The sequence below is a fragment of the Somniosus microcephalus genome, chromosome 3 (assembly GCF_052327205.1).
Source record: "Somniosus microcephalus isolate GS21.2 chromosome 3, FLI_Smic_1.0, whole genome shotgun sequence".
NCBI classification, from domain to species: Eukaryota; Metazoa; Chordata; class Chondrichthyes; order Squaliformes; family Somniosidae; genus Somniosus; species Somniosus microcephalus.
This window is the reverse complement of record NC_140989.1, coordinates 158,223,449-158,246,208: the sequence shown is the minus strand read 5'-3', so window position 1 is coordinate 158,246,208 and position 22,760 is coordinate 158,223,449. Positions and strand designations below refer to the sequence as shown.

Here is a 22,760-nt window from a genome sequence, read left to right as displayed (position 1 = left end):
GTCACCCCAAAGGGGACTCTGAGGAATTGGTAGAGGCGTCCGTTCGCCTCGAAGGCGGTGTACGGGCGGTCCTCTGGTCTGATAGGGAGCTGGTGGTACGCTGACTTGAGGTCGATGGTGGAGAACACCCGGTATTGGGCGATTTGGTTCACCATTTCTGATATGCGGGGTAGCGGGTAGGCGTCTAGTTGGGTGTACCTGTTGATCGTTTGACTATAGTCGATCACCATCCGTTTCTTCTCGCTACCCCTTACCACTACCACTTGGGCGCGCCACGGGCTGTTGCTGCGTTCAATAATGCGCTCTTTCAGGAGCCTGTCTACCTCGGTCGCGATAAACCGCCTGTCCTCCCAGCTGTACCTCCTGCTTTTGGTCGCTATTGGCCGGCAGTTAGGGGTAAGGTTCGCGAATAGCGAAGGCGGCTTTACCTTCAGGGTAGCCAGACCGCACACTGTGAGGGGCGGCTGGGACCCACCGTACTTGAGCGTGATGCTTTGGTGGTTGCACTGGAAATCCAGGCCCAAGATCACGCTCGCACATAGGTTCTTCATGATTAATACTTTAAAATTATCGTATACAGTTCCGTTAACGCCCAATTGTACCGTGCAGTAACCCAGAATGGTCGATGTCTGGGTTTTATCAGCCATAGAGATGGTACCCTGCGCAGGGACCACCTTTAGGGAGAGTTGTTGTGCCAGTTCAGGGTGGATAAAACTCTCCGTGCTTCCACTGTCAATTAAACATTTAACCCAGCACCCGTTTACCTCGATGTCCACCATTGATTTGGATAGCGGGTGCGGCCTGGTCTGGTCCACTGTGACCGATGCCACTGTAGGGCCCTGATCGATACAAGATGGTGTCCACGCTGTCTGCTCATAAGATGGCGGACCCCACGAGGTCGGGCAAGATGGCCGCTCCCACGGCGCACACGCGGCGGTGGCGGGTTTTCCGGCGGTTGGTTTTCCGGCGGGGTTCCCTCTGCACACCTTCCCGAAGTGCCCCTTCTTACCGCACTTAAAGCAGGTGGTGCCTTTCGCCGGGCACAGGTTTCTGGTGTGTTTTGGCTGCCCGCAGAAGTAGCAGTTGGGTCCCTGACGCGTCGCGGCTGTCGTAGGGCTTCTGGGGGGAGAGCGGGGCCCCGCCGGTGTCGGGCTGCCGGGCGGGGAAGATGCCTTCCAAGATGGCGGCGCCCTCGGTGCACACGTGGCGGCGTGGACGGCGCGGGCTGAAGAGTAGGCGTCCGAGTTTCTCTGGGCCACATCCAGGGATCGCGCGGTGTCCGCAGCCTGTTTCAGGTCCAACCCCGTTTTTTCCAGCAGTCTTTGCCGGATGTAAGTGGAGCTGAGGCCTGTGATAAAGGCATCGCGAACAAGCTCGTCAGTGTACACTGCGGCTTTTACATCTCGGCACTTGCAGTCTTTGCCAAGCATTTTCAGGGTGCCTAGGAACTCCTCCACCGATTCCCCAGGTCGCTGTGCGCGAGTGGCGAGCAGATGCCTAGCATACACCTCATTCGTAGGCTGCTGGTAATGCGCCTTTAAGATGTCGCAGGCGGCCAGGTACGTATCGGCGTCTTGGATGAGGGGGTAAACCCGGTGGCTTACCCAATTCCGCAGAATTCCGAGTCTCATCCTCGCAGCGTCCGTAGCGTCTTTGACGGCTGCGGAATTGTCCAGGAAGAATTCCATACACTCAAACCAGTGTCCGAAGCGTGCTGATGCGTCCGGAGCATGTTGATCCAAATCCAAACGTTCGGGTTTCAGGAGTTGATCCATAGTGTTGAAAAATAAGTTAATAAAATTGATGTGCCTCAATAATTCTGAGACTCGATGTTAGCGAAACAAAACAAGGCTTTTATTAACTTAGAAAGTAACACGTAAGAGAGAGAGGTATCTTCCTTCTGGAGACTGAGGCCAGACTGAGCTAGCTTACAAAAGGGGCCAGGTATGGGTGGAGCCCTACACACAGCACATTCCAGCACATTCCAATAAACAATACAATGAGGACTGGGGGAAGGGAAATGACACTGAAACCGATCACAGTCACAGGCAGTGATGAATGGAATATTTCACCACATCCCCCTCCCGCAGTTTGTGTTGCTCTCTCTCTCCCCCTCCCCCAGTTTGAATTGCGCTCTCTCTCTCTCTCTCTCTCTCCCCCCAGTTTGTGTTGCTCTCTCTCTCCCCCTCCCCCAGTTTGAGTTGCTCTCTCTCCCCCGTTTGATTTGCTCCCTCTCTCCCAAGTTTGAGTTGCTCTCTCTCTCTCTCCCCAGTTTGTGTTGCTCTCTCTCTCCCCCTCCCCCAGTTTGTGTTGCTCTCTCTCTCTCCCCCCAGTTTGTGTTGCTCTCTCTCTCTTCCCCCAGTTTGTGTTGCTCTCTCTCTCCCCTCCCCCAGTTTGATTTGCTCTCTCTCTCTCCCCCAGTTTCTGTTGCTCTCTCTCTCTCCCCCCAGTTTGTGTTGCTCTCTCTCTCTCCCCCCAGTTTGTGTTGCTCTCTCTCTCCCCCAGTTTGAGTTGCTCTCTCTCTCCCCCCAGCTTGAGTTGCTCTCTCTCTCTCTCTCTCTCTCTCTCCCCAGTTTGTGTTGTTCTCTCTCTCCCCCTCCCCCAGTTTGTGTTGCTCTCTCTCTCTCCCCTCAGTTTGAGTTGCTCTCTCACCCCCCCAGTTTGTGTTGCTCTCTCTCTCCCTCTCCCCCAGTTTGTGTTGCTCTCTCTCCCCCCCCAGTTTGTGTTGCGCTCTCTCTCCCCCTTCCCCCACCCCCAGTTTGTGTTGCTCTCTCTCTCCCCACCAGTTTGTGTTGCTCTCTCCCCCCTCCCCCAGTTTGAGTTGCTCTCTCTCCCCCTCCCCCAGTTTGAGTTGCTCTCTCTCTCTCCCCGCCCCAGTTTGTGTTGCTCTCTCTCTCCCCGCCCCAGTTTGTGTTGCTCTCTCTCTTCCCCCCCCAGTTTGTGTTGCTCTCTCTCTCCCCCCCAGTTTGAGTTGCTCTCTCTCTCCCCGCGCCAGTTTGTGTTGCTCTCTCTCTCCCCGCCCCAGTTTGTGTTGCTCTCTCTCCCCCTCCCCCAGTTTGAGTTGCTCTCTCTCTCCCCGCCCCAGTTTGTGTTGCTCTCTCTCTCCCCGCCCCAGTTTCTGTTGCTCTCTCTCCCCCTCCCCCAATTTGAGTTGCGCTCTCTCTCTCCCCGCCCCAGTTTGTGTTGCTCTCTCTCTCCCCGCCCCAGTTTCTGTTGCTCTCTCTCCCCACCAGTTTGTGTTGCTCTCTCCCCCCCTCCCCCAGTTTGTGTTGCTCTCTCTCTCTCCCCCAGTTTGAGTTGCTCTCTCTCTCCCCGCCCCAGTTTGTGTTGCTCTCTCTCTCCCCGCCCCAGTTTGTGTTGCTCTCTCTCTCCCCCCCAGTTTGTGTTGCTCTCTCTCTCCCCCCCAGTTTGTGTTGCTCTCTCTCTCCCCCTCCCCCAGTTTGAGTTGCTCTCTCTCTCTCCCCCGTTTGATTTGCTCTCTCTCTCCCCCAGTTTGAGTTGCTTTCTCCCCCTCCCCTAGTTTGTGTTGCTCTCTCTCTCCCCCCAGTTTGTGTTGCTCTCTCTCTCCCCCCCCCCCAAGTTTGTGTTGCTTTCTCTCTTTCCCCCCCCCACAGTTTGAGTTGCTCTCTCTCTTCCCCCCCCAGTTTGTGTTGCTCTCTCTCTCTTCCCCCCCCCAGTTTGTGTTGCTCTCTCTCCCCCCAGTTTGTGTTGCTCTCTCTCTCCCCCTCCCCCAGTTTGTGTTGCTCCCTCTCTCTTCCCCCCCCAGTTTGTGTTGCTCTCTCTCCCCCCAGTTTGTGTTGCTCTCTCTCTCCCCCTCCCCCAGTTTGTGTTGCTCTCTCTCCCCCCTCCCCCAGTTTGAGTTGCTCTCTCTCTCCCCCAGTATGTGTTGCTCTCTCTCTCCCCCCCCAGTTTGTGTTGCTCTCTCTCTTCCCCCCCCCCACAGTTTGTGTTGCTCTCTCTCTTTCCCCCCCCCCACAGTTTGTGTTGCTCTCTCCCCCCCCAGTTTGTGTTGCTCTCTCTCTCCCCCCCCAGTTTGTGTTGCTCTCTCTCTTCCCCCCCCCCCACAGTTTGTGTTGCTCTCTCTCTACCCCCAGTTTGTGTTGCTCTCTCTCCCCCCCCTCCCCCAGTTTGAGTTGCTTTCTCAGGAAAGATTTTCCAGGTGATTTTCATTGGCCCCGATGCCACTATCCTCACAAGCAATAATGAAGCAGTGTGTTCCGAATAATGGGGGAACCAGCCAGGCTCAGACAACGCGCTTTGGTTGAAAGCCACAACAGCCAGGACCGTTTATCCCAAGTCGCCAGCAGCAGAGCTCGAGAGACCAGTTGCCCATTCCGGTAGACTCCCGCCCAAAGCGGGATGCATGGAAACCCTACTTCCACTGAATGGATGGCTGTCTCCATGTTTTTGCTGATGTAAGCAAAATGCCTTTGTGTAACTTTCAAGTAACAACCCTCTCCAAAAAATAAGTCAACATTGGCAGCGTGCGTGCATATAGTACATTAAACAGCTGTTAGCAGACTGACCTGATGTTTACCAAGTGGGTGGTTCCATTGCTGATGTACTAGAAGTGATCGGGATGCAGGAAATAATGCTGGATTTTCAAACATGCTGCTCAATTAAGCTTAAGAACCTATGTATAATTTAAATATTTTTTGTTTAGTTCTGTCCAGAAAGATAGACATTTCCAATAAACCCTTGAGGATGTTACCACAAGTGTGGAACAAGTTAATTTTGGCTTGCGAATGGGCCCAGCACAGCTGTTTCAGCTTTAAAAAAGCAGTCATGTCTGCTATATCTGTCTCAAAACAGACATCTTGCATTTTTTTGTTAGTAGTGAAGACTGCCATGATACTTGGTTAATTTACTGCACAGATTTAACAGAATACCCTATGCTGTCGAATGGCTTTTTCATATGCCTATGCTCCCTTTGCTGTGTAAGTGATCTGGTTACTATTTTGCTCTTTCTTGCTGCATAGCTTTTTCACTCGAAGGATCTTGCCTGAGCTTTGCAGACTTGTTTAGACTCATCGCTTTCTACTGTATCAGCAGGTAAGAGGGGCAAACAGACGTGAACTTTGACCTGTGTGCATACAAACCCTATTATTAGAAGTTCAGAAACTTTTCTTTTGTCTATCTGCTCCCATTCACCCACCCACCTCTGCTGTTATCCCAGACTGATGCTACAAAAGGAACCATTTCCTGTTGGATCAGTACAGGAAATACTTGATTATATAGTTGAGTGATTCATCATCGGTTCTGGGGGAATTTTTGTTTTTACAAGTTTCCCTGAACTAAAAAAAAATCAATGCATGTGTTAAAGAACAAACTGTTTCAGTGTGGAGAAAAGAGGGGTGGGTGCGGGGAGGATTGGTAATTCTGATAAAGTGCAATGTTTTTCACTGAGCACCTGGTGTTGTGTAATTAGGTCCTGCAGCAGTGTTAATGATTCTGGTCGTAACCCAGTTAAAACAGCCTCTGTCACTGCTTCACAAAAGCCACTTGTGTCGGGCAAGGCTGCTGCTGTTCCAAAATAACACTCCCAAATCCTGGAAATGCACAGCAAGGTCTGTCAGCACTGAAAAAGTTAGGTCGATATTCCAGGTGGAGATCCTTCAGCAGAGGTCAAAGACTTCAGTTGCTGCAAAGTCTGTTTTGCTTCAGTAAAGCAGCTTATATCAAATAGCGTAATGGTGTTTTTTAAAGGGGCCGTTACTCTAGGAAGGGCGGAAGGGCATATTTTCAATATAAGTGCTTTGGGGAAGGGGAGAGAAAGACATACATAAATATTCTTGTGCTTGACGAGAAATCACAATTTATTTCCTTGTCGGCAGACTATTAGTCCTGAGTTTTTGGCCCCGATGTTTACAAGGAGGCAGGGAGGGAGTGGGAGAGGCCAAAAACAGCCGATGAACCACGACCACATCTTTATTTTTCTTGCATTTCCCTCCCGGCAGCCGGCCAAAATTGACATCCTGGCCGGCTGCCGGGCGGGAAAGCCAGCAGCAGGAGGCCGCAGCAGGGGACCCTTGGGGGTGGTCCCTGGCAATCAGGAGGGTGGAAGGGTGCTGTTCAGGGCTTGTTCTGGGGTGGGTGGTCGGACGGTCATCGATGGCGCCAGGGGCGAGAGAGAGGCCGTGATCGGCAGAGGGGAGGTCCAAGGCTTCCTTGAGTGTATGGGGAGGCACTCCAGCTCCTCCTGGCCCACAAGGAGTGCTGGAAATGGCAATTACCTTGTGGAGCTGGCAGCTCCCCGCCTCCCTTTCACTGCCGGGTTTCCCGACCCCTGGGAAACACACTCGGCAACTGTAAAATTTAAATCGGGCTCACAATTGCACTGTGGGAGCCCGATTTAAATATGTTGATGAAGAGTCCCGCCTCTCCACAGCAGGACACTCAAACGCCTAGAAACCCGCTGCCGTAAAAACAGCAACGGGCACATGCAGGGCGAGTTGAGGACGAGTCCCCGTTTTTTTTCCTTCATTTTAACCTCCTTCCTGGGGGTGTTAATATCAAGGCCTTTAAATCACATTGAAGCTTCAGGAAAGGAAGGCGCCTGAACCCTCCGCTAGTGAACATTCTGTCCAGCCAGCTGAGGGACTGTCTTTCAGCTGTGACACGGCTGGTTATCAGCAGACTGTCTACAAATGAATAAAGTTCGATTTCTTCTCACAGGCAGGAGGAGGAACTGTTTTGCCATTTGGCATATTTTTAAATAGTGACTTTGCTTACCCCATTCTCACGCCAAAAAAATAATATTTCTCTCTATCCTATCATAAGCTACTTGTATATTGCTCATCTGCTGCAGGGTGCCATTACGTACATCTCGTGAAGTCCAGTGAAAGTAATAATTATGTATTTTATTAGACTGGTGATGGGAAAGACGAATTTTCCGTGATCTTAGCACCTGCCACAGGTCTAACTGCCAATCAAAGGGCTGCACTGGTGGCAATGTGTCTTTCACTCTGCATGGATGTGTCCCTTGATGACATCATCATGTATATGCCTCGGATCTGTACACATTTTGTACCGTCTGGTATGAATAGTGGATGATCTCATGATACAGTTGAATTGTGTGTGTGCACACTGGCCAGTTTGTCACAGTCACTCGGTGCATACGCTTCCCGGCAACGTGATTTAGAGGTAAATTGGGATGGCACCACTTTTAGGCCGCTCTCCCAAAGACTGTTGTATAATATACATGGCTCCTTAGAGCACTGCAATGCCTAAAAAATGTTTTCAGCCCCGTTCACACACCAATTTAGCCCATCCACCTAGAATGGTATAGCACAAATTAATATCCTGAATTGTAAAAATACAACCAAAGGAAGTTGGAAATGTTGTTGAGGTGAATACCTGCCTCAAACCCTTGTAGATATGTACCGGCATATAAAGGAATGTATATGTATTGTTATGAGAGTATTCCTTTTGTGGTTTAATGTTTAGGTATGTCAACAAAACTTCCTTGGGACTTTCCACATATTCTGTACTCAAAGGGATAAAATATTCCCTACTACTTGAATGGCTTATTCATATGGATTCAACATTGTCTATAGTGACTTTAAATTCTGGCTTTCTTTTTTTTTAAAGGGATGTGCTGCCTTTCCCTTTAAAAATGCCTGGTGGAATCACAGCTGCCAAGACTGAGACAGAGCTGGAAGCAATTGCGTTTCTGGGTCTGAGTGAGTACACTTTAGGTCTACAGATTCTGCTTGAAGTACAGGATTGTGAGCCTGGGTAGTCTTTGATCCGTAGAAAATGGTTACTCATTCAGAAATGACCAAAGCTGTCTTCTCCCTCATACTTGGAATTTGCCCCCTTTTGAACCCAGAATTAAATAAACCTTGATTGTGTTTGCTAATGTTGCTTTGTCTAAGGTAAGCCTTATTAATTTTGATTTCTCACAACAGATTTTATAGTTTGTCACTGGGATTATTTCCACGTTCATAAGGTGGTCTTTTAAAGAAGTTGCGGCAAAATCCAGTAATATTTACATATCTGTCCCTTACGGAGTTAATTTCTAATCCATAATGACGCATACTACATGGAAACTAAAGCCCATCTGTTCTGAACTTTACGACATTTTTTTGTTTCAGAGTTCTGGAGTTCTCCTGTGTACAAGAGAGTAGCCAAGAGCCCTGCACCTCCTACCAGTCCTCTCAGCAAGGGCAGTATATGCACAGAGACGAAGCAGCCCTCTCTCTTAAATGGAGTGCATTCCATACGAACACGAACGCCTTCAGAGCTGGAATGCAGCCAGACCAATGGTGCTTTGTGCTTTATAAACCCCCTTTTTTTAGAAGTGCACAGCAAAGATATTAACGGCAGCCTGAAAAGGCAGTGTACAAAATCCAGGGAGACAGGCAGGCCCTATTCCCCCCCACCTAGACCACCACCACCACGGCTGGCCATGAATATGAACCAGACGAGCGGTCCAGCAACAAGCAGCAGTCGAGCAGGTGAAGATGTTGGCACATTCAAACTTCCAGAAACAAAAGCAACTCCGATTCCGCCGCCTCGCAACAAGAAGCAGGCTAACAGTTCAGAAATGGAGAGAAACTCGACACCTATACTGAGAGCTGCAAAGAAACCTTTTGATTACACAGCAGAGGAGGCAGTAACTGCTGGAAGCAAGGGTGAGGCTCCGACATTGCACAACGTGGCTCGTAGCAGTGAAAGATCAGCTGCAAATATCAGTACTCAAATTCAGGAAATCAAAGACAGACAGCGACTTAGCGACATGAGCATGTCAACCACTTCTACGGAATCGGATTCCAGCACTATGGATGTAGAACGCAATTTTCTTTATAATCATGAAGGTGACACAAACAGCAGCTTGGAGGATTCTGATGGTGGGAGTGATCAGGAGGTTGTCCCCCCACCATGCACCCCTAAGAAGAAAAGGCATGGTTCCTTTGTCTTCCCTAAAATTGTAAAGTCACATATTCAAAAAGTGAGCGGCGTATTCAGTTCCTTCATGACTCCAGAGAAAAGAATGGTTAAGAAAATTGCAGAAATGTCCCGGGACAAGCGCACATACTTTGGGTGCCTGATCCAGGACTACATCAGCTTTTTCAAAGAAAACAAGGACTGCCACGTCTCCAGCACAGACATGCTGCTCACTATTCGCCAATTCATGACCCAGGTTAAAAACTACTTAACCCAGAGCTCGGAGTTGGACCCACCAATAGAATCCCTCATCCCAGAAGATGAAATAGGTAAGCAGATTGTTCCTGCCAACCTTTAGTGTTTAAAAGTAACTCGCATTTTCCCTGTGGCTTGCTAGGATGCACTGCTGTGACGTGTAGAAAACCTGTAGAAATAGTTAACTTCTGCAGGAAACATTTTAAGTTTCTTTTCATGTAATAAGATTTACTGTGTATGTTAGTGAAGAGGGAACACGGTTCCTTTTTGTGCCACTTGCAAATACCTTGGAACCAGCCTTTAAAAGGGGGGGAGGTGTTTTTACTAAGATTGGCGTGTAAAGAGTTTGAAGCGCTGCAGGTGCCTTTAAAGGGGCACTTCATGGGAAAAAAAAGACATTGCATAACATAGTCTGTAGCAGTGCAGCCTTTGGAAAGCCTGTTTTTTGTTTGTTTCAAAAAATTCGATGGCATGATAAATACACGATCCAGTGATATAAATCATGTTGAAATAAATCACTTGTGTGTGAAACTGCGACAAATGTGGCATACAATACTTTCTGGCTCTTCCCTTTTCATAAACAAAGTTTGCCAAAACATTTATTGTTGAAGGCCTATTAAAAGGTTTATAGTATTGGATCGTCTGTATTGAACGTATCTGGATCTCACTCAAAAGCTGGCTGTAAAATTAATTAGTACAACATGCCAATTTTTGAAATCGTCTCTGAAATTATAAAGGAAGTTTAAATATAAATAACATATCTGATTATGTCAATCCATTCTTCACAGAACCACATTATAAAGCTTCTGAACACAATAAGAACAGAGCTTGACATGAGTTTTACTTTGAGTGTGGCATGTGTTTATTGTTTTAGTGTTTAGGGAATGGATGAAAAGGTGCTTTTGTATTGTTAACAAATGATTAATAACTGTTGTAGAAAGATAGATAGATTCATGGATATTGACTATCCGCAGTCAGGGTTAGTTTAAGCTTTTATTGGTTTTCATTTTGCAATTATGTGAAAGACAAAAATGAGCCATGAATTGTAGGTTAGTTAATTCTTGCTGGAATATTATTTGTCGCAGTGAGCTATTTGAACAGGAAGTTGTTCAGTCAAAAGTGTAAATAATGTTTTGTTTAGATAAATTGCCCAAACCAGGCCAAGTCCTTACAGTACAGGCACACTAAATATGTTGATGGAACAGTGAGTTAGATTGCCAACACAGACTGGCCTGTAGTGGCGGGACACAGGTTCAGTTCTCATCTAAAGATGAGTTCCCAATCTCAATGATGTTGAGGAAAGCGTCAAAGGGAAGCCATGTGCCTCCTTGCATAGAGCGAGGGAAGATCCAAAGAAGAATTGTCTGCAGGGTGCATTAGTGTTACTCCTTGCGACCAATTCATAGCAGCACTGATGTAGGGGAGGGGGAGAAAAAATGGTTAAAATCTATGGCTCTTATTTATCTAGCAGTAATCTGCCTTTTTATATTAAGAAAAAGGCAGATGCTAACTATAATTTGTTTTATTTTGTTCTGCTGCTTAAATCGCCCCTTTTAAGGATTTGCTTTATACGCCCACTACTCTGATCCAAACAATCTTTGACAGCGCTATGTTTAATAGCTTAAGTAAGCCACAGGGATTTGGAAGAAATAAAATGGCTGACTTAGCATATTTGTCATATGGTAAACAGATTTAGCCATCTTTAAAACAGGAAACAAGCCGTCTGATCAAAATGTTAATTTCTTTTTTTTAGTTTATAAATTGCAGGATGACTCCATTTTAACATACTAATGTAACTTTTAAAAATCGCAATTGCAAGGGAGATAAAAAGAACTAGGAATCTGAAATGAAAACAGAAAATGCAGGAGGCACACTGCAGTTCCATGAGCAGCTGAACAAACAGGATAATATTTCAAAGAGAAACTCATCAGAACTGAGCTTCAACAAGCTGAGCTAGTTCTAATGAAAGGTGTATGCTCAAAACATTAGCTTGTCTTTGCTCTTTACGTTTTTAGTGTTTTTTGGTATTTGTATTAGTTCCAGGGAAGAGGGATTACAGTTATGTGGTTAGACTAGAGAAGCTGGGTTGTTCTCCTTGCAGCAGAGAAGGCCGGGAGGAGATTTGATAGAGGTGTTTAAAATCATGACGGGTTTAGATAGAGTAAGTAAAGAGAAACTGTTTCCAATGGCTGAAGGGTCGATAACCAGAGGGCACAGATTTAAGGCGTTTGGCAAAAGAACCAGAGGCGACACGAGGAAAAACTTTTTTATACAACGAGTGGTTAGGATTTGGAATGCACTGCCTGATAGGGTGGTGGATACAGATTCAATAGTAGCCTTCAAAATGGGAATTGGATAAATACTTGAAGGAGAAAGAATTGCTGGGATATGGGGAATGAGCGGGGGAGTGGGACTAACTGGATTGCTCTTCGAAAGAGCCGGCACAGACTCGATGCTCTGCCGTTCCCACGCAGCCGGCTCACCGGCTTTTAAACAGGAAAAACCACGCGTGCGCAGTATTTTGAATGGGCCGCACACCCCCCAAAAAAAATAAAGGGAACATTGGCGCAGACTCGATGGGCTGAATGGCCTCCTTCTGTGCTGTACTTCTCTATGATTTAATTAACTAATTTTGAATAATGAGGCTTGGACCTGCTATACATGTCCAGTATTTTCTGTTGTCATTCCAGAATCGGAAGGAATATGGATAACATTAAATAGTCAGCAAAAGTGGAAATGAATACTAGGCACGAGATTTCGGTTTCTAAAAATAATCAGCACAATACTATCTCCAGCCAAGTGATGATGTCATTTGGTTTTGGCTCCTCTGGTGTTTTGCAGAAACTGAAAAACTGAATTGCCCAACAACCTTCAAAAATTGCCAGAAGCAGTAGAGTAAATAACACCAGTTAACCTTTAAACTGCTGCTCTGCTTTACTGTTCGGCTAAGGCTAGGCTCCTTGTAACCCAGTGCTTGAAGAAAGTTTAGGACTAGTAAGTCTTGGGATAAAAAGTCACAATCCTAAGCAAGGGCAAGTCAGGTAGGTTGGTCTGTAGTCTACTGAAGATGGGTAAAGGGCATTAAAGCAAAGTTTCACTCACTGTAGTACAGCTGTTTTAACAACTTGGGAAGGAAGGTGAATCTTTGAAGTCCTGCTCAGCCCTGGGATTGGACATGTGTGTGGGCCCTGGGCAGAGGCTAAGGTATGGGCCCCCCCCCCCCATTCCTTCCTGCCACCAACACACATAACTTAGCTTAGTGCACCCGCCATGGCCTGGGGCCCTGGACAATTGCCCTGGTTGCTCGCCCCTAAAGCTGAGCCTGCTGTTGCCTCAGTAGGTAATTTTATTTTGTCAGATTCAGTCTCCGAAAGGAACAGCCTGCTTGGAATATCCTGCTGCGATACCACTGTGGTGGCTGATGAATGTTGGTTCCGTAGTAGATGCTGATCTGCTACAGAACAGACTATTAATGCAGCTTTTGTACTTCATCTAGTTTTTAATTTTAACTTACTGTGTTACAATAATAAAAATCTGGTGCCAAACTTTACTGGCATCATTGTGCCCCCTTTTGTGTACACATTTAAGTGTGTGTGCATGCGCGCCCGCCCACCCGCCAGTCCGTCCCGGTTTTTGGTCAGAGCCTCCCATAGTGATGCATTGCCATCATGAGGCAGCATCAACTGTGAAGGAACAAAGGCATACTTTTTCTTGCACATTTACAGACACTCAATGCAGTGATATAATTTACATTGTTAAAGTGACAATTCATCCAAAACTCTGCTGCCTGTATCCTAACTCGCACCAAGGTCCATTCTCCTATCACCCCTGTGCTCGCTGGCCTACACTGGCTCCCGGTTCCCCAATGCTTAAGTTCTAAAATTCTCATCCTTGTATTCAAATCCCCCCATGGCCTTGTCCCTCCCTATCTCTGTAACCTCCTCCAGCCCCACCACCCTCCGAGAACTTTGCGTTCCTCCAACTCTGGCCTCTTGTCCATCCCCCACTTCCTTCACCCCACCATTGGCGGCTGTGCCTACAGCCCTCTAGGCTCTAAGGTCTGGAATTCCCTGTTTAAACCTTTCCACCTCGCTCTCCTCCTTTAAGACGCTCCTTAAAACCTTCCTCTTTCCTGTCTTAATACCTCCTTGTGTGGCTCGATGTCAAAGTTTATATGATAATTGCTCCTGTTAAGCACCTTGGGATGTTTTACTACGTTAAATGCAAGTTGTTGTTGAAGGGTTCCTGCTCCATTGCTGCAGCATCTGCAATGATCACATGCTTGCACGCAAGATGTCGGAGGCACCTGTGGAACTGAATACTTGAGGCACTTATTTTGGCACCAACACATTTATTTGCATTTCCATTGAGAGCAATTTCAACTCATTACCCGTGATCGGATTCCCAATAATCACTCCAAACATCACAGCCTGTCTTTTCTCTTTACAATGCCGACTGACCTCTGGTGTCACGCAACATTTTCCATTCCTTTTTTTTCACATTACACACCTCCTTAGAAAAGAGAATAAAAAGGAAAACATGCAATAAAAACACAAAATGCTAGAAGTGTGCAGCAGGTCAGTCAGCATCTGTAAAGAGAAAAGACAGCTTCTGATATTTGGAGTGATTAACCTCGATCGGATTTCCAGCATTTGCATTTGTAGTTTTTCCTTTTGGGGTCTGATGAAGGGTGCATTCTCCTGATCTTCTTCAAATAGTGCCTTGAGATTTTTTACGACCACCTGAGAGAGCAGACGGGACCTCTGTTTATCGTCACATCTGAAAGACGGCACCTCTGACAATGCAGAACTCCCTCAGTACTGTACTGAAGTGTCAGTCTGGATTATTGACTTGAGCCTGAAATGTCAGAACCTGTCTTTTCTCTTTAAGGATTATAGAATCATACGGAAGGAGGCCATTCGGCCCATCGTGCCTGTGCCGGTTCTTTGAAAAAGCTATCCAACTAGTCCCACTCCCCAGCTCTTTCCCCATAGCTCTACAGTTGTATCCCCTTCAAGTATTTATTCAATTCCCTTTTGAAGGTTATTATATAATCTGTTTCCACCACCCTTTACAAATGTTAACTGACCGGCTGTCTATTTCCAGCATTTTCCATCATTAGAAAGGAAGTTATTTGAATTGGCACAGCAACCTAAATGTTATAACGGGAGAATGACAATTATACTGCACATATGGTATCAGTGGATTCTGGTCTCTTGCACCTTATTGATACCAAGCATGCAGTAGGACGAGACAACATGAAAAAGATGGTCTCAAACTTCTACCAGCTGTCTGAACCTAAGGTCAAAATGATCTCAGACAGCCCCATACACCATCTTTAAACTTATACTGACAGAAAAGAACTGATTATCCTGTCAGCCCTTTTCTAACATTAGTTTGCTTCATTGGCAGTTAGATGTCACAAACTACACCTGCATCAAGCCATGGTGTTAGCAGGAACCATACCTGCAAGGGCCCACCCATGCTACTGTTTCTAATAAAGAAAGAACTTACATTTTTATAGCACCTTCCACGACCTCAGGATGTCCCAAATTGCTTTACGGCCAATGAAGTACTTTTGAAGTGTAGTCACTGTTGTAATTTAGGAAACACGGCAGCCAATTTACACACAGCAAGGTCCCACAAACAGCAATGAAATAAATGACCAGATCATCTATTACAGATTTTAGTTGAGGGATAAATATTGGCCAGGAAACTGGGAGAATTCCCATGCTCTTCTTCAAATAGTGCCGTGGGATCTTTTACGTCCACCTGAGAGGGCAGACAGAACCTCTATTTAACGTCTCAACTGAAACTTCGGACAGTGCAGAACTCCCTCAGTCAGTACTGTACTGAAGTGTGGATAAATGCGATTGGGAAAAGGGGAAATGCAACGAGACCTGGGTGTCCTTGTGCACCAGTCGTTGAAGGTAAGCATGCAGGTGCAGCAGGCGGTTAAGAAGGCAAATGGTATGTTGGCCTTCATAGTGAGAGGATTCGAGTACAGGAGCAAGGATGTCTTGCTGCAGTTGTACAGGGCCTTGGTGAGACCACACCTTGAGTATTGTGTGCAGTTTTGGTCGCCTTATCTGAGGAAGGATGTTCTTGCCATGGCGGGAATGCAGCGAAGATTCACCAGACTGATACCTGGGATGGCAGGAATGACGTATGAAGAGAGATTGGGTCGATTAGGCTTATATTCGCTAGAGTTTAGAAGAATGAGAGGGGATCTCATTGAAACTTATAAAATTCTAACAAGACTAGACAGACTAGATGCAGGAAGGATGTTCCCGATGGCAGGGGAGTCCAGAACCAGGGGTCACAATCTAACGATAAGGGGTAGGCCATTTAGGACTGATGAGGAGGAATTTCTTCACCCAGAGAGTGGTGAACCTGTGGAATTCTCTACCACAGAAGGCAGTTGAGGCCAACTTATTAAATATATTCAAGAAGGAGTTAGATATATTTCTTAAGGCTAAAGGAATCAAGGGATATGGGGAGAAAGCAGGGACAGGGTACTGAATTTGGATGATCAGCCATGATCTCATTAAATGGCGGAGCAGGCTCGAGGGGCCGAATGGCCTACTCCTGCTCCTATCTTCTATGTTTCTATGTGTTAGTCTGGATTATGGGCTTGAACCCTCGACCTTCTGACTCAGAGGCAAGCGTGCTACCACTGAGCCAAGGCTGACACCAATACTGAATTGACGCCCCCAATACTGAATTGCTTCATGTCGTGTAGCTGAGGCATTAATAATATTTCTCCGGCACACTTTCTTCTTGTTTCCATTTTTTAAAACTTCTAATCTGATGATATTTGGCAAACAACTGTTCCTCATATGACATCATGAAAGTGGAATGCTGTGTCCTTTCATAGTGTTATTAAGGAAGGAAAGCTCTCCCTTCAATTTTGTGGAGTAGAAAACTTGCAATAAAGACCAATTGACTTTTCTGTTTTTATCATTGGGTTTTCTAAGAGTGTGCAAGTGTGTGACACATTTTAATCTGATTCCTTTGCTGTGAAACATTTGTGGTCTATTATTGCTCCGTGCCATTTCCAGACCTAAACGTTAAACTTGATTTGATTTTGAACCTTTTATTTTTTTTATAACCTTTCCAGATTTTGTTTTGGAGAAAGCAATGCACAAATGCATTCTGAAGCCCCTGAGATCTTACATTTATGCAACTTTGAAACAATTTCATGTCTCTGATGGCTCCTGGAAGCAGCTGAAAGAAAATCTGCTCTCGGTTAAACAGAAAGTGCCCCAGGAGTTGGGAGTCGATGCTGCCGTCCCTGATGCTGTTACTTTGGAAAAAATAAAGCACAAGTTTTCGAATATGCGCAAGGCCTACTCTCCTGAGAAGAAGGTGTTTCTACTGCTGAGGGTCTGCAAAGTTATCTACACTGTTATGGAAAACAATTCAGGTACAGTTTTATTTGACTAAACTAGGCATTATAACAACAATGTTTTTAATGTCCCAGGTGTGGATTAATTAAGGACAGGCAGCACAGAATTGTAAAAACCAAGGCATGTCTGACCAATTTCATTGAAATAACAGAGTGCTCCGATAAAGAGGATGTTGTGTATTATTGACTTTCAAAAGGTGTTTGATAAAGTGCCACATGGGAGGCACTGGACATGGGTATGGGGCCACAACATCAACATTTGCAGATGACCCAAAAATAGGGAGTGTTGAGAACTAGAAGCAATTTCGGGAAGATTCACAGTTAGTAGATAGAGGAAATTGATGGCGTGTGAAATTCAATGGAGAGAGAAATGAGATGATACCTTTTTGGGAGGAAGAATAAGGAGGGAAAATGTACATCAAATAGTGAAACTTCAAAATAAATAGAAGAGTAAGGAGACCTCAGGGTTCAGATGGACAAATATTTAAAAGAGGGAGGACGGCTTGATAAAGGTGTTGGGAAAGCATATGGGAATCCTAGGTTTTATAAAGAAGGTGTTACAAATTGAGGGTCTGCCTTAGATATTCTCTGGGGTGCAGCAATGCTGGTCACTCTCATAAATGGTCTGAGCATCTTGCGTTTAGGAGTGTGCCCTAATAATTGGATATCCTGCCTCTCACACTTGCCCTCTCATGCACTTCTCCAATCTTTTCTTTGGTAAGACGAGGCCAGATACATTGAACTGCTCAGACAACAAGTGAACATACAGAGTAACAGTCAAAGCAAAGCAAATGCCATTTACTTAGCTCATTTTCACTTCTCTCTGGGAAAATAATAAACCACACACCCTGTCCCTTTCAAGAACAGGGGTCATCCTGGCTAATGGGCCTGGGATGAGAGGCCTGAGCATTTTTGTACTAGTTTTCTGTACAAAACTGCAGCCTGTGGCTTTCTTTCTAAACCTGCTCGAATGTAACTCAATCCCAAAGTCCTTTTCATAAAGAGAAAAAAAATCATCAAAAATCCCAAAACGTGACATAGAGTACAGAGTGAAGAAGCAATGCTCAGCCTATACAATTCACTGGTTAGACCGCAGTTAGAATATTGTCGAGTATTGAGATTCCTACTTTGGGACAGATGTCCAGGCCATGGAGGTGGGGTACAGAAAGGATTTACTAAGAATATAACCGGGATGAAAAACTTTAGTTATCAAAGGAGGCAAGAGAAAATGGGATTTTTTTCATTGCAACAGAGAAAGTTGAGAACTGATCTGATAGAAATGTTCTAAATTATAGTATGAAAGGAGAAGTCAGGAGAATTTTCTACACAGCAGGTTGTTGTGAAACATTGGTGGAGGCAGATTCCATAATAGCTTTTAAAAAGAAAGTGGATAAATACTTGGAAAATGGGCTGGGCATTGGAATAGCTCCTTCAATAAACAGCCTCCTTCAATACTGTTAAATTATAAGATTCTAGAAAGGTACTATTATCTATTGCTTTTGTACTATTAACTATATATTTCCAAATAAAATTCAATCCCTATTTTTGTGGGGGGCGGGGGTAACTCAAAGGCTGTTAGCATCACCAAAAAGAATGCTTTTTCACTCAAACCTTCAGCATTGGGCCTTCCTAATTCACCCATGGAATGATTTAGATGCAAAACTTCACTGTGTCCACAAAAACAAACCCACCCTCTAGTGGAGCAATGTGAATTTCCATTCCCATGTCAGATATCCTTTCAGCCTACCCAGTACTGTGGTTACTACATCGGTGGCAGCACAGATGAGCTTCATTAACCAGTGCTACTTCACTTGCGACAAAATGGTTACATTTACATGTAGCAGACTTTGTGACTGCTTTCAGATAATCTGTATATATATCTGTGCAGTGGGCTTTGAGTTTGGGGCAATGGGAGCACTCCGTTCAGTCTGCTTCACCTAGCCATACACTGTTAAATCTACTTCAACTTTACCAGCCTGAAGGAAATGGGAATTATGCAGCATCATATAACATTATAATGTGGCCTTGTTTATAAGCTTAATAGATATCATAGCTGTGTTGGCACTGAGGGAGGCCATTCAGCCCTTCATGCCTGTGTTGGTACTGGCTCCCCCACGGGAGCTATCTATTCTAATCCCATTTCCTTGCTCCTTCCCTGTAATCTTTTAATGTCTTCTAAACATTTTCAACCCCATATTTGGTTTTATATGAGCCAATATCTGGGATTTAAGGAACTAACTTTCAAAAATTGGCCAGTTCCAGAAATGAGTTTCAATGCATTTATTAGGTGAAGTGGAGCTCACCCCAGCACTGCCAACTCATTCTTGCACCAATGAAAAATTGAGATAGCAGGTGCCAAAAATCACTGTTTGTCATACTTTACTGGGCACTTTCTATAGCAGAAAAACATATTTTTAAGTTATAGCAGTAGATTACACATTCAGTCACAGAATAGTGCCTAATTTATGGATTTTTAAAACATCAAAATTTGAAATGCTTCCAGTGTCCTGGGCCAATATTTATCCCTCAATCAACATCACTAAAAAACAGATTATCCGGTCATTATCACCTTGCTGTTTGTGGGAGCTTGCTGTGCACAAATTGGCTGCTGTGTTTCCTACATTACAACAGTGACTACACTTCAAAAGTACATCATTGGCTGTAAAGTGCTTTGGGACATCCTGAGGTCGCAAAAGGCGCTGTATAAATGCAAGTCTCTTTTTTGAGTTTGTGCATGCAGACCAGATACAATGAAACATATCTAATCACTTGATCAATGCAAATGAGAAAGGCCATTCGGCCTATCTTGGTTGATTCATCTAGAAAGACATTACAATCCCCCATCACAGTAGAATATTGCACGTAGAAGCACAGAATTAATTTTTCAAATCATTCCAGGGTTTTTTGGCTCCTCCAGCCTAACCAGAAGTCCCTTATGTGGAGAAAAGCTTCCAGATATTGGTCCTAAATTAGCCTTTTACCAGTTTGAACCAGTACTCTGTTGTCTCACTCTCACACCATTGGGTAACCAATTAAATGTTTGATTAATAAACCATGAGAAGGTGAATATAATGTATGAAAATCATCTTGCCTATTGGGAATTAATTTTACTGTGTAACGTGTCTGCTATCACAAAAAAAGATAAAAATCTTGGTTCTGATCAGTCTGTGTAATTGTGCCCACAGGGAGATTATATGGGGCTGATGACTTCCTGCCTATGCTGACCTACATAGTAGCCCAGTGCGACATGCCAGAGTTGGAGATTGAGATTGAATACATGATGGAGCTGTTAGACCCATCACTGCTGCATGGAGAAGGTACAAAGTGGAGTTATTATTATTCATGTTGCCGTGTTTTTAGAAGACTGCTAACCAAATGATTCACAATGACTCACACATTTGATCCTACATCTTTCAATGAAGCGGCAACACATCTTGTACACAAACTTATTTTGATGGTGACTTGATGAATTACAATCCCAGTTGATGGGTCACACAGTAGGCATGGCACAACTATGCTGTGCCAAGAAGAGAAGGACGCAGTTTGTTTCCGCAGTTACCTAAATGACAAGTTCTTGTGCTATTAGAATGAATTGTTCAGCTTTTTCAAAGGGGGAAACTAGAAACAGGTCAGCTCTTCTATACCCAAGTAAATTATTAAACATGCCATTGCTACAGGTCTCCTGCTTGTCTTCTCCGCTCTGAAATTGTGCATAGCTGGGGAGACTTTAGATGGGGAAGGGGTAGGGGAAGGAAGTAAATTACAAAATTAGGAGAAATAAATATTGTAGTCATATTTAACTGGGGTCAGCAATGGGTGAACCAGAAATGCGTTGTCTTGATTAAACGTGAGTGAGCTAAGCCAGTATGCTGTGTATTTAACTTGTTGCATTGTTGATTTAAAAACTGACAAGTTTGATGAGAATAAATGTACAATAAGTTCTTAATAACTCATTTTCTTATCATGTGAACAGAGTAAGTTGGTTAACAGTGGAGTTTTTGGAACACATTCCTGGCACTTAACTGGCGTTTTACTGGGAATTATTTTGTATGTGAGTTTAATGCATCCTGTTGCATGAATGGAATTTTTATTGTTTAGACACAGGGTGTTCTCCTTCCTTCCCGCTCTTATCTACATGTTGGTGCATTGTCTGTGATGTCATTCCTCACATAAACACACTTAAATGGAAATTGGTGCCTGGCTGCAAATAAAATCATTCATCTATATATATAAATCGGTACTTCTGTCTTTCTGTCTATCTGTCTGTCTGTCATCGCGTGTGCGTTGCGGGTATGCACTCGAAAGTTACAGGGCGTACCTACGCGCGCGTTACCTCCAAAGAAAGCTTACGCTTCCGAGACGGTTTTAAGCGTATTTACGTTTCGGCCGGGCTAAAATTGCACCCGCGGTATCCCAAAAACCTTCAACATTCCGCTCATTAGCATCTCATTATCCACTCATTAGCGACAGAGTGACCTCGAGCTCGACCAATCGTACGCCGGGTTGCTGGCGTGTGCCGCCGGGCCAATCGGTGCGCGTGTGGCCGGGCTTTATCGTTCTGAACTGAGGTGAGTCGCCGCCATCTTGATTCCAAACTTTTCCTTTCTTTTTCCCGCTTTCTGCGTCTTAAAAAAAAACGTTGCTTTTAAAACACTAGGGGCTAGATTTTCAGTATAGACAGTTTTGGGGCGCTAACCTTAGCGCCCGCCCCAAAGTAGCGCCCCGTTGCCGGAAATTCAGTGGCTTCGCCCTAAGAGGTTGGTGGAGCGCTAAAAGAGGCGTTCCACTAGTATCTTTAGGCGCTAAGCCGGCGGTGGAGAGCGCAACACCCGAGCTCGGGCGCAGCACACGGCAGACACTCTGGTGCCAGTGAGCTCTTAAAGGGGAAGGGAAGGGTGCATGTATTTTTTTCAAATGCAGTCTGGGGAGAAACGGGAGGAGGAGGAGGAGGAGGAGGAGGAGGAGGAGGAGGAGGAGGAGGAGTATAAACTTTGCGCCGGCGCTAACGGGCAACTTAATTTGGGGCGGGGCGCAAACTGCGCTGCGCCCGGGCGCTACACGCATAGCGCCCGAAAATCACCACTCTTAAGGCGCTAACTGCTGGCGCAAGCAACTGAAAATCTAGCCCATATTGTTTTTTAAAAAAATGATTTAGAAAGTAATTAACTTATCTAATCTCATTAATTTTCCTACCTTTCCCCGATTTTCCAGGTAGGCCTAGAAGCCTCGGCGTCTCCTCCGCACCCACGCCCGAGCTAGGCACCTCCCGGCCCCACTCGAAGGCTGGAGGGCCGAGCCTCAGCCCAGCACCGCTAGGGTGCGCGCACAGCAGGAGCTGAGACGTCTCTCTCTGCCGGGGCTTGCTGAGCGTCCAGCGTTACCCTGGCAACCGGGCCCGCCGGACGTCTCGCACAGCCGCAATCGGCGATCTTCACCTCGGGGGGAGGGGGGGGGGCCGCGACCCTCGGGGGGGGGGGGGCCGCGACCCTCGAGGGGGGTGCCGCGCGCGCAGCAGGAGCAGCTGAGACGCGGCGTCTCTCTCTCTGGCTTGGTCAGCGTCACGGTTGCCCTGGCAACCGGGCCCGCCGGCCGAGAGAGACGCCGCGTCTCAGCTCCTGCTGCGCGCGCAATCGGCGGTCTTCACCTCCGGGGGGGGGGCCGCGACCCTCGGGGGGGGGGGGCGCCCGCCGCCCTCCCTCCCCCCCGCCCTCCATCCCCCCCTCCCCTCCCCCGCCCTCCATCCCCCCCTCCCCTCCCCCGCCCTTCCCCCCTGCCCTCCCTCCCCCCCTGCCCTCCCTTCCCCCCCGCCCTCCCTCCCCCGCCCTCCCTCCCCTCCCCCCCGCCCTCCCCTGCCCTCCCTTCCCCCCTTCCTCCCTTCCTTCCCCCCTCCCCTCCCCCCGCCCTCCCTTCCCCGCCCTCCCCCTCCCTCCCTTCCCCGCCCTCCCCCTCCCCCCTCCCCCTCTCCCCCGCCCTCCCTTCCCCTCCCCCTCCCCTCCCTCCCCCTCCCCCCCCCTCCCTCTCTTCCCCCCACCCCTCCCCTCCCTCTCTTCCCCCCAGTCGCTCTCTCTCTTCCCCCAGTCGCTCTCTCTCTTCCCCCAGTCGCTCTCTCTCTCTCTTCCAACAACAACATGCCCTCGAAAAAGCCTCGGCACCGCCGGGCACTTCAGCTAGTTTTTAATGTATTGACAAGTTCATGTAATGTACTTTG

General features: G+C 46.5%; 1 protein-coding gene across 1 annotated transcript in view; it reads left to right on the top strand.

The window, feature by feature from the left end:
• Positions 1-22,760, top strand: part of LOC147121496 (ras and Rab interactor 2-like) — a 231,038-nt gene that overhangs the window by 197,511 nt on the left and 10,767 nt on the right. The window contains exons 7-11 of the mRNA XM_085981786.1: positions 4,980-5,052; positions 7,591-7,682; positions 8,097-9,218; positions 16,265-16,570; positions 19,738-19,869. Coding sequence (XP_085837912.1) covers positions 4,980-5,052; positions 7,591-7,682; positions 8,097-9,218; positions 16,265-16,570; positions 19,738-19,869 — 1,725 coding nt within the window. The remainder of the gene's footprint in view (positions 1-4,979; positions 5,053-7,590; positions 7,683-8,096; positions 9,219-16,264; positions 16,571-19,737; positions 19,870-22,760) is intronic.